The sequence below is a fragment of the Thermobia domestica genome, chromosome 18 (genome assembly GCF_964235325.1).
Source record: "Thermobia domestica chromosome 18, izTheDome1.hap1.1, whole genome shotgun sequence".
Taxonomy (NCBI): Eukaryota; Metazoa; Arthropoda; class Insecta; order Zygentoma; family Lepismatidae; genus Thermobia; species Thermobia domestica.
Window position 1 is genome coordinate 125,067,837 of NC_137471.1, and position 17,613 is coordinate 125,085,449.

At 35.6% G+C, this 17,613-nt stretch overlaps 1 protein-coding gene across 6 annotated transcripts in view; it reads right to left on the reverse strand.

Moving 5' to 3' along the window:
* Positions 1-17,613, reverse strand: part of LOC145675829 (uncharacterized) — a 93,134-nt gene that overhangs the window by 31,209 nt on the left and 44,312 nt on the right. For 4 of the 6 annotated variants that reach the window (XM_081746570.1, XM_081746568.1, XM_081746567.1 and 1 more), the window contains exons 5-7: positions 17,293-17,447; positions 14,555-14,809; positions 1,795-1,944 (exon numbers count right to left, since the gene is read on the reverse strand). In XM_081746570.1, the coding sequence (XP_081602696.1) occupies positions 1,795-1,944; positions 14,555-14,809; positions 17,293-17,447 (560 nt within the window). The remainder of the gene's footprint in view (positions 1-1,794; positions 1,945-14,554; positions 14,810-17,292; positions 17,448-17,613) is intronic. The other 2 variants (XM_081746571.1, XM_081746572.1) reach the window with 2 other exon arrangements.

A 17,613-nucleotide genomic window follows, 5' to 3' on the forward strand; every position in this document is an offset into this window, starting at 1 on the left:
ACAGAGAGAAAGGGATAATCTAGAAGTTGATTGCTTAGCCTCGGCAGACGATCTCGCAATCTTCACAGAAAATTTGGAAGACTCCATAAAACTAATAGATATCCTAAAAGAGGCGCTGAAGAGCAAGATCACAAATAACCTTTGAAACAACAGAATAATTATTAGTATTATTCTCTCGCTCTGGGCCAGTAAGAAACGTGAAAGAGGCCCAGAAATATATGGGAACAAATTATGGAATAATAAACAAAATTGTTAAATTCAATATCTGGAAGAAGTAACCCAACCAAACGCATTGAACAAAGAATTAAACCTGGTCAGAGTAAGAAAAATGATAGCTACATTTCAGTTAACGTAAAATTTAAACAACAAAAATTCTACTTCGATTAATGAAAAGCTAAGACACAACAACACAGTTAAGCCAGAAAATCTTTATTTGTTAGAATGTTTTGCTTCAAATACAGCCAACCAATTAGATAAAATAGCAAAAACAGAAAGGGAAATTCTTAGAAAAATTATGGAACCATATTATGAGAATGGAATATGGATACTGAGACGTAATAAAGACACATATAACAAAACAGAAAATTGTCTTGACGTTGAGTAAGAAGAGGGTAACGTTCTACGGACATATAAAGAAAAAATGAAATCTTTAAGTATTATGTCCCACGGTTACGTCGGCTAGGCTAAAGAAGGCGGTGATGATGAGAAATGAATGAAATGGTGGAATGAAGAAAGTGGAAGGAAACGGGAGAACCTCGAGAAAACCCACGCACACGGTGTTCACTTGGCGCGAGCTGGGATCGAACCACAGATCCCGTGCACCAGAGGTGAACACTCTACCACTGAGCCACCGCGGTCCGGACATATTAAGAGAATGGATGACAAAAGATTAGCCAAAAAAACGCAAATGAATTGATTCAAAGAGACAGACATACGGGAAATAGGGATAAATGCGAAAGAAATAAATAGCAGAGAAGGTCTTAGGAAGTCAGTGTTACAGCGTTTCAAAGAACAGGTTAAGAAGAAATCAAGTGCGATATGGACAGAAGAAAGAAAAAAAAGACTTCATAAGCCATTTCACGTGGTTCTTAGCTGGTCAAAATCAAGATACAAGATATAATAATAATAATAATAATAATAATAATAATAATAATAATAATAATAATAATATCGTATTGGCATGAATATAGTACGACCTCGAATGTAATCCTATTCCAAGTTTCTGAGACTATTTTAGTGGAATTTAAGTATCTAACGTAAAATATTACAAACCCTGAAATTGAAACATCAACTAATTTAAAGCTCTTTATAAAGATTTAAATCACATTTTTTATTACACCTTCTTTTGTTATCACTAATAATGCATTCTGAAAATACAAAATTACCCTTATTTTTTAAGTGTCATATTGTTTCTAAATGATTAAGCTATAACTCTCAACGAAGGGATAGGGTTTACACTAGCAGCCAATGTACACTGAGTGTAATGTTAAAACCCTATACTTACCTCATTCACGTGCAATATAGTAGTAGCATTGGTTTCATAACCGTACAAAACTCTCACAAAATATTAAGCAATATTGAGTCACGCCTGGAAAGTCAAAACTTCCAGCTACGACTAGAAATACCAGTCATTATGCTTTTGTATTCTGAGAAATATTCAAACAATAAAGCTACCACAACATAGCTGCTGACAGTATTTAAAGGAATGATTGCAGAAATGTTTAATAACGAAAAGAAAAGAGAAACGAAACTCTCCTGCCTGACAATACGTTTAAACAAAAAATACTAACTTACCTGGAAGAAGTGTAAGACGAACCCGAAGAATACGATGCACGTCTGGTGTTTCTCTTCGTAGCTTTCCTAAATGGTGATTTCGACCGCATCCAAGGATCCGCCCATTCATCTCCACGGCCTCTATGAGGCACAGAAACCTCTGTATTATATCTGAAAAATTACATAATTACATTGATATCCTAAAAAAAAACTCTTGATTTCATGCCGAAAATTGTAAATCTATTAAACAATGAGATAAAGTTTACCTGTATAAAAATTAATGCAAATGGAAAATAAATTTTGTACTTTCCACTTCAAGTTTCGCTGAAAATTATACAATGTTTCAAGTTTTACGTCCCACAGTTATGCCGATTAGGCTAAAGAAGACGATGATGATGAGAAACGAATGAAATGGTGGAATGAAGAAAGTGGGAGAACCCCAAGGAAACCCACGCACACAGTGTTTCTCCACTACAAAGAATGTTTCAAATGAAGACCGGCCGTCAGTTAGAACTAGAAAGATGACGTATGGAACTAAAACTGAAGATGCAGAAAATGAATACCCGTCAACATTCCGCAACACTTAGAACATAATAGTCCTCATAGTAATGAAACTGGTGTCACATATAAATCAGATGTGTAGAAGAAAAAATGAAGTCTTTAGTTTAATACCCCATTCTTATGAATACATAGAGGAGATAACGGAGGCATTTTCTATGAACGCTACGAACCCGAACTCAAATTTGAAAAAATGAAATGAAATCTTTAAGTGTTACGTTCCACGATTATGCCAACTAGGCTAAAGGAGATAGTGATTATGAGAAATGAAGGAAATGGTGGAATGAAAAAAGTGGGAGGAAACGGGAGAACCCTGAGAAAAACCTACGCACACGGTGTTTCTCCACCACAAAGTTAACTTGGCGCGAGCTGGGATCGAACCAAGGACCCAATGCACCAGAGATGAACGCTCTACCACTAAGCCACCGCGGCCCTGAACTCAAATGTGGATAGTGCCAATTAAACAAAATGCTGATCAAAAACTTTTTTCTTTTGTTTCGAAATGTAGAAGGTGTGCTGTCTACTCATTAACAGGTAACTGATTTCATTTATTAAGGGGAAACTGTGATTATGCATGCTATCATGCCGATATTGGTCAAATAAGATCAGTTTCATACTGTAATGCAGAATGCCGTTAAATATATGGTTTCGTAATGATAGGTAAAGCTTCGTACAAATTCCTCAAATTATTATTATTAAAACTTCTTGTAATTAGGTTGATTGCTACTGTGGCGCGTGATGCGATTAAGTATAGACTGGTGTGATTCCTTGTCATCGTCTCAACAAGGGAACAGAGTACCAAGTACTGTGCGCGCTTAGGGAAAACTACAACGGAAACATCTGAGATGCTGAAAAAGGTTTATTGGGACAATTACCTATCTTGTTGCCGTGTTCTTGAACGACATAAACAGTTCAACACTAGCGCGAAGTCTGTGGACGTTAGGATTCTCTGAACAACTGAAATGACTGATACAGTTTGAATGATTAAAAATAATGCAAGACTCAGAAAATCAGACCTCGTGGGGGCGAATAAACCACTGTTCGCCAAACAATTACGGATGATTTAAAAAAAAAATAAAAATAAAAATAAAAAAGAAAGAAAGAAAATTGTATGCACATTTTGTGTATCATTTCTTAATGGAGGAGCAGAAACTGGAAAGACTGTATCATAGCCAGAAACTGATACCCGTTGCTCAAGGAGAGCCAAATTGCCTCCAAACATAGTTGCAGAGGATGAAACACGTGTTTTCCAGTACAATTTGAAAACAAAATGTTGAGTGGAGCAATCTTGATTCACTTGAATCAACAAAACTTCGCCGATCATTTTTTTTTTTAAGTCACAACACACTTTTTCTTCTATTTTTTCTTTCTTTATAGCAGCCAAGAAATTGATCACCGGAAATTTGGCCCACCGACTGGGATCTTTCATGTGAAAGTTGTGAAAAATTCTGCTACGAAGAGCCATGGGTAAGACTGGGTATCGGAGTGGCCTTTACTGGAAGCTGTTGCGTGGCAACATAGCATACAAAGCAGTGATTTTTTATACCCCAAAAGTATTTGTAACCACACTCTATATACTCGCTTGTCTCTCTATTATTACTTTCTTTTAGCCAAATTAAAAGCACTACTAAAGGGTTAGTTTTTGACAATGATTCCACCATCCAGAAAGCAGCTTTGAGGACCTTCAACAACATTACAGTCCATAGCATTCGAAAGTCATTCCCGCACGTTATTGGATCGTGAAAAGCTATATGGACAAAGAACCGAGTGTTTCTATATGTTGAACAAATTATGCTTTTGCGAAAAACTTAAGTTGTTATAAAATTTGACTTTTCACGCAATTCAGGAGGACCAGCAGGAACTACTCTCATGGCGCTCACCTTGCTTACCCACACTACTAAACAAAAGACAAACGTTATGCAAATACAATAGACGGTGACAACAACTCATTGCAAAAGTCTCTACACCGAGGAAATATGATTCCATTTGTTATTACTTTTCATAGGCTACGTCTTATTCTCTAATTGCCGCTCTGTGTATAATTTACGCTTTCCTTCCGCATCACCATCGTCATATTACTCTTAAAATTATTGTTTTTCCTCGAGTTTCTCAGAAGTAATTTACGCAGAAATCGAATGCTATTGTTTTTAGCTTCTCACTGCTTTCCTTTTGCCACGTAGCCATCATAATATTATACGATACTACGTGTATTCTCTTGTCAACATATCTCGAACGGTTAGATCAATTTTAGTAGTTTCTTTTCAAGCGGCAATAACATAACTCTCTGCGTGATAGGGAAAATCGTGTTTTAATAAATTATGTAAATAAGATCCGTATACATTTTTGTTAGTGATTACATGACTGTGCCATGTAATTTCCTCGTAAGTACAGTGTAAGGTCATTTAATATAATATTCGTTTCGCAAAACGGTAAATACTATAACATACAAAAAGTAAAAAAGTGATTGACTGGACATTGACTCGAACCTGGGATCTCCAGTATACCGCGCCGATGCGCTAACAACTACACCACTCAGCCCGCTTCCCAGAACAATCAAACACCCTCTCACTCCTGCAGTCGGTGTTCTCCACTCAGACAACATGACTTATATCACAGCCTAGCTGCATCACAACCGTCAAAAGGTGTTCTTAATATATGGACATTGGATTGTCCAAGCACAGCAGCTACAAGTCATGTTATCTGAATGGAGAGCATTGCCTACAGACGTGAGGGGGTGTTAGGCTGCTCTCGGAAGAGGAGTGGATGGCGTAGTGGTTAACGCATCGGCATAGTATGCCGGAGATCGTGAGTTCGAGTCCCGGTCCAGTTAATCACTTTTCCCCTTTTTGTATATTATTGAATTCGCAACTACTGAGGATTTACTGTGTAAAAATAAGTTAAAATCGGTTGTTATGTCCTTGCATTATTACAGTTATAACCGCCAATAGGTTATAGAAGTATTTTTTGTGGACGCCCTGTATATTTCGTGAAGCCAGTGATTATTATTTTCGATGTATACTTTATTCTGCAACGCATATAAGTTCTTTCTTTGGTGGGAATTGCTTCTTTCCCACACAATTGGACAAAGAAGTCTTTCATCGTTTTCTCATATATATATTTAAAACATTGATTTTGCTGAGAACATTTCAGTTAGTGACTAACCATTTCAGTGTTTCTCCCTGACTTATTATATGCAAAGTATATATTCTGCAGTTATTTGGAACTGAATTAAGTGCTTTCTTTAATCGCTTATGGAAACATTATAATAGATTAGAGAAATATGGGCTGACCAGATGTCCCAGTAGCCGAAGTGGCGCCGACTGCGTTGTATTCCAGCCCGTTATCTGTACTTTCTCACGCCAAAGTTATCGCAGTGTCTAGTGCATTATGGGCAGTTGACTAAAATTAACATAAATTGTTTTCCGTATTCTGTTTGTATGTGCATACAGGTGAGTAACTGAGTAATTTTTGAAATAAACTGCCAACACTTTTCTGTTGACCATTGCAACCCGTAGCTTGAGCTTGGACGCTCGAGGAGTTTGACTCCAGGTCTGGAAGATGCAACCACGCATCTCGCGTTGAACTTCAAACATAAGTTGTGTTAAGGGGCACAAGCTATTTAGCCGGTGAAGGACGATTTCTTACGGCTAGCCCCAATCAGTGAAATCCCAGGTCCTCAGACCTTGTGCGTTTAAAATGTTATATACGCGCCCTCCAATATCTGTATTCCCTTGTGGAGATCTTCTTTTGTGTGTTTGCTGAAGATTCACCTTTACGCTGCAGGACTGTTCAGCGTAACAACTGGATTCATCGTGGGACGATCCAGACAACTTTTCCCCAGTGCGAATCCCCCAAGTGTGTTAATGGTGTGAGCAAAGTATTTATAGTGATACCTGAATTATAATCATATATATAGAAAGGGCTCTATTTCCCGAAAAGGGCAAAGCGTAATTTCAGCGGCAAAATTTATTAGTGTCCAGTGTTGTATCCATTCCTCTTCGCTATTTCTTTTTCAAAATAGTGTTCTAATAAATAAGTATAGTGTCATTTAATTCAGTGTGTTTTCGTTGTTTGTATGAGTGATGTTTGTGTGCGTTATGGTCTGGATGACCGTCTGATCGTCCGTGAGGTTTTCGAGACGAGACACCCGAACCTCTCGGCGCCTAATGCTCATCTCATAATTGAGACCGACGAGCTTTTTGGGAAACAGTTTGTAACCTTTCTTGGAGAGGTCTTCGTCGTCCTGTCCAGGTAAGTTAAAGTATCAGGAGTATATTTATTGGTAATACCACGAGCCACGAACAGCGACTTAAACTACAGCCGGTTACAAATAAATGCCGCCCGAACATGGACCACGAACTGAGGACGGTTACAAATAAATGACGCCCGAACTACCGACCCGAATCGAGACCGTTGGTGCTCGAATACTCATAAGAAAAATATATTAATATATCGTTTCTCTTTCAGCTTAGTACCAGGAATCTGAAAAAAAATCTCTTTCAGGTGATTTTAATCATAGCTTGTGACTTTATATTTTATTCTAATTGTATGTTTTTTCAAGTTTATTTTTGTCTAAGATGGCACAGGAAGTAGATATGATTACTAAGATAAGTTTACTTTTTAAAGAGAATATTGAAGATTTAAAAAAGGAAAATAAAGAGAACTTTGATAGATTAGAACAAAAAGTAGATAAAAACGAAGAGAATTTTGCTAGATTAGAACAGGGAAATAAAGAGAATATTGAAGATTTAAAAAAGGAAAATAAAGAAAACCTAGCTAGATTAGAAAAAGAACTAAAGAGTGAGTTAGGTCAGAAGTTAGACGCTGTACAAAGGGAATGTCGCGAAAATAACCAAAGATTAGAACAAAGTATTAGGAATGTAGAGGCCGAAAGTAAACGAAGGAACGAAATCCTCGAACAAAAATACGATGGCATAACACTGAAGATTCATGACCAGCTTCACGAAGTCAGTCATAGTACTAAACAGGCAATCGAACTCGCCACACAGACCAGCGTCGAAGTTAGGCAACAGACTGAAGAAACATGCCATCGTGTAGAACAAATAGAAACAAAAATCTGTAAAATTCAGAATCATTTAGGAGGCTTGCACGATTACACACAATCCCTCCAAGGGCAGTTGGAATCAGCCCGAGATGTGTGTCAGGCTAATAAGGAACGCTGCGTTAGTTTACATATAGACACAATCGGTAAATTAGATGAGATGCATGACCGTATTGAGGAAATTTCTGAACGCGTAGAAGGGCAAGGTAAAGACATTAAAATGGTATATGAAGAGGCGAAACTGATAGATTACAATATGAAGGTAAAAAATGAATCTAACGCAGAATGTCGCGCCGAAATACGGGCAATAGATAAGAACATAAAAGAAATTAGACGTGATATGGTAGAGCTCGCCCAGAGAGTAGAAAGTACCGAAATTAGAGCGTCAGAATTCGAACCCCGAGTAGAAGCAGATACTCCTAGACAAGTTAGAAATAGGCACTACAGTGATTCGGCTTATTCGGAATGTAAAAACACCAGTAGTAGTGATAGTGCAAGTGATGATTCAGAAATCAAGGTTGTATGTGACCGAAGGCGCAAGCGCGACAAAAATGTTACTTTCACTAATCGCCAGAGAAAAAATACGAAATTAAAAGACGATGTCATGCTTAAGGAAATACAGTGTTTTCCTAAATTTCAGGGTGATCCTTCCAGTGAATCAATTCACAATTATTTGCAAAAGCTAGAGCTTACAGCTCAATTAGCCAACCTTTCTGATAAAGCTCTGTTTAAACTCATTCCACATTTGTTGCAAGGAGTTTCGTTAAGTTGGTACAATATCAGGAAAGACGACTTTATTAACTATGAGCAAATAAAACAAGCACTTATTGAAGCTTTCGCGGGAAAAGCCACAGTACAACACAGGCTATCAACCTGTAAGAGTACTAGGTTCGATCCCAAGGTACATAGTTCCGTACATGATTTCGCGCTAGATCAATTCAATAAACTTCGTGAATTGACACCGCAATTGCCTGAATTTCTCATACTTACAGATGTAATACAGACTTTGCCTAATAGATTTAAAACTGAACTCTTTCTTCATTCATGTAATAATATCAGGGAGTTTTTGGCCGCAATTCAAAAATTAGAAACTTTACAGGCTCAGCAAAGTCGTAGAGAAGAAAGATACAAGCAGGGTAATAATTATAATGGTAATCAAAATTTCGGTTTCCAAAGTAACCAACGAAATTTTTCGTATAATAAGAATAATAATCAAAGGTACCAGGATCAGCGTGTAAATAATATGAGAATTGATAGGAATCAGAACCGAGGTCGTACGCGACGTGACCATAGTAGAAATAATAGGAACCGACCCTTGAGATCACGTGATCAGAGAAATAGTGAGGAACGGAACAGGAACCGCAATTTGTGTGACATTAAGCATATATTTGTACGGAGAGGTAACCATCGTAGAAATAGACAAACAAACCGTAATTATCAAAGCAGAAACAGTAATCATAAAAAAAAAAGTAACCAAGACTTTGTGTGTTGATACAATTTTTTCTTTTAGGAAAGCAACGCATTTCTTTCAATTTTTCTTTTAACTGTTAGGTGATAGACATGTATTCATTTTCTTCCTTTTTGCTTTTAGTTTTGGATCGGAACACCTGGATACGAAAAGAAGAACTACGTATTTCTTTTAAAACTCTTTTTTTGCTTCCAGCTTTTAACTGTTCAGCAAAGAGCAGATAACACGTTTTTCTTTCTTTATTTTGATAAGATAATCGCTGCATTTTCGATCACCTGTTAATAACGGACGGTATACAGCTGATTCATTTTTTTTTTCTTTTTTCTGTCTTTGCTCCGTGTAGCACTTCACACCTCAGTCAGCTGTGTATGAGTGTTGCAAACCTTACTAATGACTTACTATTAGTTTAATGTCATTAATTTTTTCTTGTTTTTATTTCAGATGTTTGAATTTAGATCTTTTAGTAAATAATTAAAGTATCCCATACGTAGGGAGATTGCATTTATCCAAAAGCAATTTGAACTAGTGGCGCAGTTCCGTATTCCTAGCTAGTGGGAAGATGTTTTGGCGTTATAATATACGTATATTTCTATTGTGTTTTAAAATTTAAAAAAAAAAAAAATCTTTTAGGATTTCTTCCCACTTTCGAAATTCTTAAATATGTTATTACATGTTATTTAGAATTAATGTTTGATTTTCTTTTAGAAAAAAAAAATGTATCGAGATGCCCAGGATAAGAAAATTTTTAGTTGTTCATTATATATACTGTACACGTATATATTTCTGTATTTGTAAATGAAACTTAGTATGTAATCTCATGCGTAGAATATGAAACTTTACATTTATAATCAATGTTAAATTTCTTTTCAATGTTAATCTTAGATTTTCGTTTTCATTTTGATAGTAACCCGTAATTAAGCATGCGTATTTTTAGGTTAGATTTTTTGAGTATATTTTGATGTCTAGTAACATTTCAGTGAATATTTTAACGTTTATGAATCGTAACTATATTGTGTACTTATATGCTAATGTGCTATAATGTTTAGTTTATACATTAATTCTGAGAAAGTTATATTTTAGTCACAGTATGTCCCAAAACTATTTGGAATTTTTTAGTAAAATTGTTTTTGTTATGGAGGATTTTTTAAATCAACATGGCCAAAGGTTTTGAATAACGAATCTTTAGGTTTCAGCCATAACAAACAGTATGGAGGATTTCCTTCAGAAATCAACATGGCCAAAGGTTTTGGAATACAAACCTTTAGGTTTCAGCCATACTGCCAATGACGGATGATTTTCTTCAAAAATCGACATGGCCCATTATTTATGAGGTTTCAGCCGTCTTAGAGATATCGTTATAGATCCCGAAAAATAAATTTATTTTCTTTCTTTCCAACAGCATGAAGCCATAATGTTTTATGAAAAATTAATTTGTCAATTATTTCGTATGCTCGATGACTGAATTTTAATGCGTTAATAACACCAGTTTAAATATTTTGTAGCGAAGATGCCTAAGGAAGCTTATTACAGCTGTTTTGTAGGGAAGTTAATCTTAATGTTTTAGACTGACCAAAAAGTTGTAATGTCGTTGACTATATTTTTGTTTGTATCCCATGTTTTTCTTTTAATAGGTCTCACGTGTTTTGTCTTATAGAGACATATCTTTACGATGCTACGAGAGCATTTGTATTTTGTGTGTTTACACATTTTTTCCAGGTGGATGATGTACGCTATGTTCCAGGGAACATACGCGCATTTTACTGAATATTAGTGTTGATATTTCAGTTATGTATAGAAACATTTTGTAAGTGCCTAGGGTTGCAGGCCTTCCTCGTTTCTAGTTTTTTTGCCTCGCAGGTGTCGATGACATATTGTGTGTGTAAGTACGTGTAGTATTACACATTTTTCCCACCTATGGTTTTGGTCAATTCATGGTGTAATGACCATTTATTTTCAGGAATGTTTGGACTAGTGAGTCAACTTCCTTGATTCAGACCTTTGAAAAACTTGGATCAATATTGAATAGTTTTCAACATTTTAATTAATAAATTTTTTGCAGATAATACCCATCTATTTTGGTAACCCTACAATGTTTACGTTTATGGAAGTGAACAACAACCATTATTTTAGGCTTAAGCTAATAATAACTTTGTTTCAGAATAAAATCATTTGTTGTATTGAGCATTACTAAATTAAAGTCTCGATTTTCACGACGAGCAGATGGCATTTGATCTTATGGCGTGCCGAATTTTCTTCATACATGTCAACGAAATCACGATCTTTTTCTTTGATATGCAAAATCATGCTTATTTCTTGGAATTACTATGAACGTCAATTTTGACACTTAAATTTATTTTTTTTTATTTTGAAAAACGATTTTTCGTTCTTTTCTGCCAAACAACACGAGGCACAGTTAAAAAAAAAAAAAAGGGACATACAGGTGAAAATCTTATTTTGTTTACATATTGTCAGTTTAACATGTGTTTACATTTCCATTCATTTTACTTTTTCAATGATTTTCATATTTTTCAAATATATCATAGTGATATTGAAACTTTAACAATAATTTTAATATTTTAGTACCTTTAACATGTTTTGCTATTTGCTTATTCATTCACATTTTGATATTTTAAATACAGATATCAGTATATTTACTAATTTTATTGAGATATTTGATAATTCTTTAAATCGATGTTTTCATGAATAGTTATCGTGTGTGTATATTTATTTCATATTACACAAAATAAAGTGATCGAAACGGAACACTTAAACATTTTATGAAAAGAATTTATTAGTGTTAAAAAAAAGCATTTAAATAGCCCTATAACGTATTTACTTCATAATATATCAAATAAAGTGATCGAAACGGAACACTTAAACATTTTATGAAAAGTATTTGTATTTAAAAAAAAAAAAAGGTAAGAATTTTAATAGCCCTATAAACGCTTTCTGCGAACTTAAAAAAAAAAAAAAAAGTTATCATACAGGTGTTGTAACCGTACTTCGTTTCTCACACCAGTGTTAAAAAAAAAAAAAAAATCTCCCCTTCTCCCCTCATCAACTCATCGTTGGAGAACTATGGAGGATATTCAACACATGGTTTCAACATGTGAAGTAACGGAAGATAAGGAAACTCAACTGCACCAATTGTTCAAGAGGATCTTATTACTTTATGGAACATTTGGATTGGAAATTGCTCATGCAGGAACCTCATCATGTTGTAGTGAGTGAACAAGTTATTTAACTATTTTAAATAGCCCTTTTTCAGGTGAAAAACCATTCATCGTTTATGCACGTAAGTCTCACACCATATGACAGTGTTGCCAACTAACTTATTTTAAATTTTCAGGTGAAAAACCTAATTTTATTCATACTTCGTTAGACGGCCAAGGGTTCTCAACCTGTCTACGTGTGCACTTACCAGGTCGTTCCCTTCCGGACCCCAAATCTATAACCGCCACCAGGTTATAGAAGTATTTTTTGTGGACGCCCTGTATATTTCGTGAAGCCAGTGATTATTATTTTCGATGTATACTTTATTCTGCAACGCATATAAGTTCTTTCTTTGGTGGGAATTGCTTCTTTCCCACACAATTGGACAAAGAAGTCTTTCATCGTTTTCTCATATATATATTTAAAACATTGATTTTGCTGAGAACATTTCAGTTAGTGACTAACCATTTCAGTGTTTCTCCCTGACTTATTATATGCAAAGTATATATTCTGCAGTTATTTGGAACTGAATTAAGTGCTTTCTTTAATCGCTTATGGAAACATTATAATAGATTAGAGAAATATGGGCTGACCAGATGTCCCAGTAGCCGAAGTGGCGCCGACTGCGTTGTATTCCAGCCCGTTATCTGTACTTTCTCACGCCAAAGTTATCGCAGTGTCTAGTGCATTATGGGCAGTTGACTAAAATTAACATAAATTGTTTTCCGTATTCTGTTTGTATGTGCATACAGGTGAGTAACTGAGTAATTTTTGAAATAAACTGCCAACACTTTTCTGTTGACCATTGCAACCCGTAGCTTGAGCTTGGACGCTCGAGGAGTTTGACTCCAGGTCTGGAAGATGCAACCACGCATCTCGCGTTGAACTTCAAACATAAGTTGTGTTAAGGGGCACAAGCTATTTAGCCGGTGAAGGACGATTTCTTACGGCTAGCCCCAATCAGTGAAATCCCAGGTCCTCAGACTTTGTGCGTTTAAAATGTTATATACGCGCCCTCCAATATCTGTATTCCCTTGTGGAGATCTTCTTTTGTGTGTTTGCTGAAGATTCACCTTTACGCTGCAGGACTGTTCAGCGTAACAACTGGATTCATCGTGGGACGATCCAGACAACTTTTCCCCAGTGCGAATCCCCCAAGTGTGTTAATGGTGTGAGCAAAGTATTTATAGTGATACCTGAATTATAATCATATATATAGAAAGGGCTCTATTTCCCGAAAAGGGCAAAGCGTAATTTCAGCGGCAAAATTTATTAGTGTCCAGTGTTGTATCCATTCCTCTTCGCTATTTCTTTTTCAAAATAGTGTTCTAATAAATAAGTATAGTGTCATTTAATTCAGTGTGTTTTCGTTGTTTGTATGAGTGATGTTTGTGTGCGTTATGGTCTGGATGACCGTCTGATCGTCCGTGAGGTTTTCGAGACGAGACACCCGAACCTCTCGGCGCCTAATGCTCATCTCATAATTGAGACCGACGAGCTTTTTGGGAAACAGTTTGTAACCTTTCTTGGAGAGGTCTTCGTCGTCCTGTCCAGGTAAGTTAAAGTATCAGGAGTATATTTATTGGTAATACCACGAGCCACGAACAGCGACTTAAACTACAGCCGGTTACAAATAAATGCCGCCCGAACATGGACCACGAACTGAGGACGGTTACACAGTGAATACTATATTTTGATTTAAGTAACTAATTCTGCCAGTTCTGCGTTAAGTCGGTGACAGATAGCAACACTACTACGATAACAGTGCATCAAATGCGACATGGGACAGCTTTGCCGGGAGCTGACACAATTCTCTCTACAACTTTATTTATCTTTAAATTATCGGCCCATTCTCTTGTAATTTTACTTTTATTTTGCTACACTATTTCATGGGTGATTTGTGCACTTTTCGCAATACTGGCAAAGCTATTAAGTTCCCTATCGTATGTTGCCAACATTGAAGGAAAAGAATGTACGCTAATTTGTGTTCACAATGAAATTCCGGTATTGATTTTCCTGAATTTACATAAGTAAGTACATTTTCCCTGACCCGCGACAACAGCGAACACTAATGTTTACGGTTATATAATTAGAAGAAAAATGTATTTCTTAAATCGGCCTCCACCATTCCCATAGTCACCTAACGCTCTCCACCTATCATTCTCTCAGGGAATGTGCGACGAATAAAGTCCTCATATCCACATCGATGCGAGGGACAATGAAAGTAGAATGGCTTTCGATCCTGTTGAAGGTAATACTCACCTTCATTGCCAAGAAAACATTTATGTTCTAAAAATACACACCATCACAAATATTGTAAATCTATCTGATTTAATTAGTGAAATAGGTTTTAAAGATTGTATACATTAATATAAGACACACTGTACAACAATATGTATATGTATGACTGCACCTAGATGTTTCAATTTATTCACACTTTTTCCACTACAATTAAAATACAAGTAGAAAAACTACCTTACCTGTCTCTCCATTTCCTATCCGTTGGTTGGTTGACCTCTCTTCGGTTCTTCTTCCTTTCGTAGTAGTCCCTCTGATACTTGTCCCTGGAGAATCTATCCCTGCTGTAGTCTGCCTCAACTCGAAGCGCCCGAGAGTCTCCTTCGTAATGCACCCTCCTCAAGTAGTCACTCGGGTGATAGTAGGGGTCCATGTACTCGTCTGCATACCTGTCAGCAACATGATGCTTGCCTTCAGTATTGACCATCTTCACCAAACTGGTATTGAGCAGAAATCAAATGTTGCAACTTACACGCAAAACAAAAACACCTCAATTAACACAATCTCTACTCCAGTACTACCTACATAAACAGAATCAACTTGGCTCACAATGGACCGCTAGCAACTCCGATATTTGGTTCGCTATATCTAAACAGAAATTAATCTGGATTGACAATTGGTAAAATAAAATAAAAGACGGGGAAACTTCGGCCGTACGCTTATAATTAATACTGACGCACTAAGATATGTATGGTTGTTTGCTGTAAACAGTGCTTCATGTGCAATTTGATCATAGTATGAAACAATCGGCCGTCCGTGATATTGTACGTTCTGTAATTCCTTTCTCAGTACAATTTTCAAAGTATAGCACATAATTAACAAGTTAGAAGTTTCATTGCGAACAAAAATCGAAATCTGGCGAACATTTCCAACGAGGTTTCAAAGGTAAACGAACACAATTATTAATTATAATAATGTATTATACTAGACAGATGAAAAGAGTATCAAGCGAGTATTCCAAAATCGATGAGGTAAACATATGGAATTTAATTCTTTCACGAACTGGCAGGACATAGCACTTGTTCGGAAATTGAATTCAGGGGTAATTTGGAAATAATGGTTGCGTTATCTGTCCTCGAACAAAATGCTGACTTTTGTATGAATACCATCATGCTTCTCACCGATTTCTTGGTGAATGCTTTTTGCCAGCAGACTCTTAACATCCAAAGTAGCTTAAGACGTATTACAATTAATTTTAGAGAGCAAGAATTTTTATTTATTTATTTATCTATCTATCTTCGGGCATTTGAAGTGTGATTTACTTTTACGGTATTTGATGGCTTGAACCCAACAATTAATAAAAATACAGTTATCGGTATTTACAGGTATCAGTATATCGGTTTGCGGTAGCACATACCTACATTTACACATATGCAACTTAAATATTTTTGCGTACTCTATGATCATACGAAAGCTGACTCACTAAGGAAACATTCTGCAAATCCTTGTCATTATTTAGCATACCCTGCTGAATACTGTAATTACTTAAACATGCAATGATACATACATATCAATTAGTTAGAAACATTTACTTTTACGGTAAAGATTGAAAACATAATAATAAATATAGTAACTTACCTCAAACATCCAGTAAAGCTTATTTCCGCAGACAGTTTCGTTGTTAGGCTAACAACATTCTTAGTGCAAATACTGATGATTAACTTGCTCAACAGACAATATTCTGAAGAATTTTGTCGTTGGATGAATCTTACTATCTATTTGCAAGAAATTTATTTTTTAAATACTTTCAGTGACCCACGGGCGGAAAAGTTTGGATGGTTTCTTGTTAGTGTTTATATCAAAACTAGGTCAACACAGTTAGAATTATCGAACAAAATTTAAGTAGAAAGACGAGCAAACAAAGCATCGATTAAAAATCAATTCCTTTAAACAGATATTAGGATTTTCCATCGAAAAAAAAAATCTAAATGTAGTCTGTCAAGCAACCTAATTTCCCAATTCAGGGTTCCTACTTATTTGGTGAGCATGAATTCCCTGACTGTTCCAGGTTTACCACGTCACGATTTACAAATTTTCAGGTCTATATATAATGTATAAAAAAAAAAAAAAAAAAAAAAAAAAAAATCCCCACCACGGAATTCCTCAGCTACTATACATGTATACTTATATAGTGTGTGTAGGTACAAAAGTTTTGCAAACCAAGCAAATTTATTTTATCAAGTATCCCTTATCAAACAGCCGGGTAAGGCAAAAAGAGAAACCCAGCAGACCTACAATTCTCAAGTATTCTCAAATGAATTCACACTTTAAAAAAATACTCTAACTTCTTTATATCTATCAATCTATCTGTATATCATATATATATATATATATATATATATATATATATATATATATATATATATATATATATATATATAAGCTTTTTATGGAATTCCCTGATTTTTTCAAGATCTTCTACAAATAAACTGAATTCCTTGACTTTTCCAAGTTAGTGGGAACACTGCAATCTTTGCATTGGGGAGGCTGTTGCCTTAACAACAAAACTGTCTACGATGCTTAAATTCTTTTGCGTGGGGGAAGAAAGGGGCTTAATACTATCCTTGAGTGACTGCTTCAATTACTTGTAAGTTCATTGTTAAATGGTAAGAAATTTTAAGTTCAAAGAATACATAGAAACAAAAATATGACTACTCCAAACGTTTCAGCGCTGTTCCCAGCATGGCACTATTATTATACACTATTTTCGCGTCGCAGCTTTTGGCACACTTCCTGTATTTTCCTCTGTTGTTAATAATGAAATAAACTAATCCAAAAAATAACATATCTTACTCTCTACAGAACAAAGTATAATAGTAAGAAGAGAAAAAGAAATTAAAAAACTTAAGAACTACTGCTAAAAATACTGTATAATGAAACGAAAGCTACGTCATTCCAACCACACAAAGTTAACACTAACCCCCAACGATCCGTATCATCTTTCAGAACAGGACTAGCAGATCGTGTGTAATAGTCATTCTCTTTATCTAGCTCGTCCTGGCCAAGACTCAGGTTCATCTTTTTCTCTTCAAAATCCATATCCGTTTCCTTTCGCTTTGTTGCTTTCCGCATCATCTGAAATTATAACAATCAGAAAAAAAATAAAAAGTTCCATGTCAGTTTCTCCTTTACTGTAAATGAAGGGTCTTGAATTTTAAAGTGAGCAATCTATAATAGCATAAATTCGGAGTTTTTAGGCACGTCAGTGTTTATAGTAATACAAGACGTTGATGACCTGTGC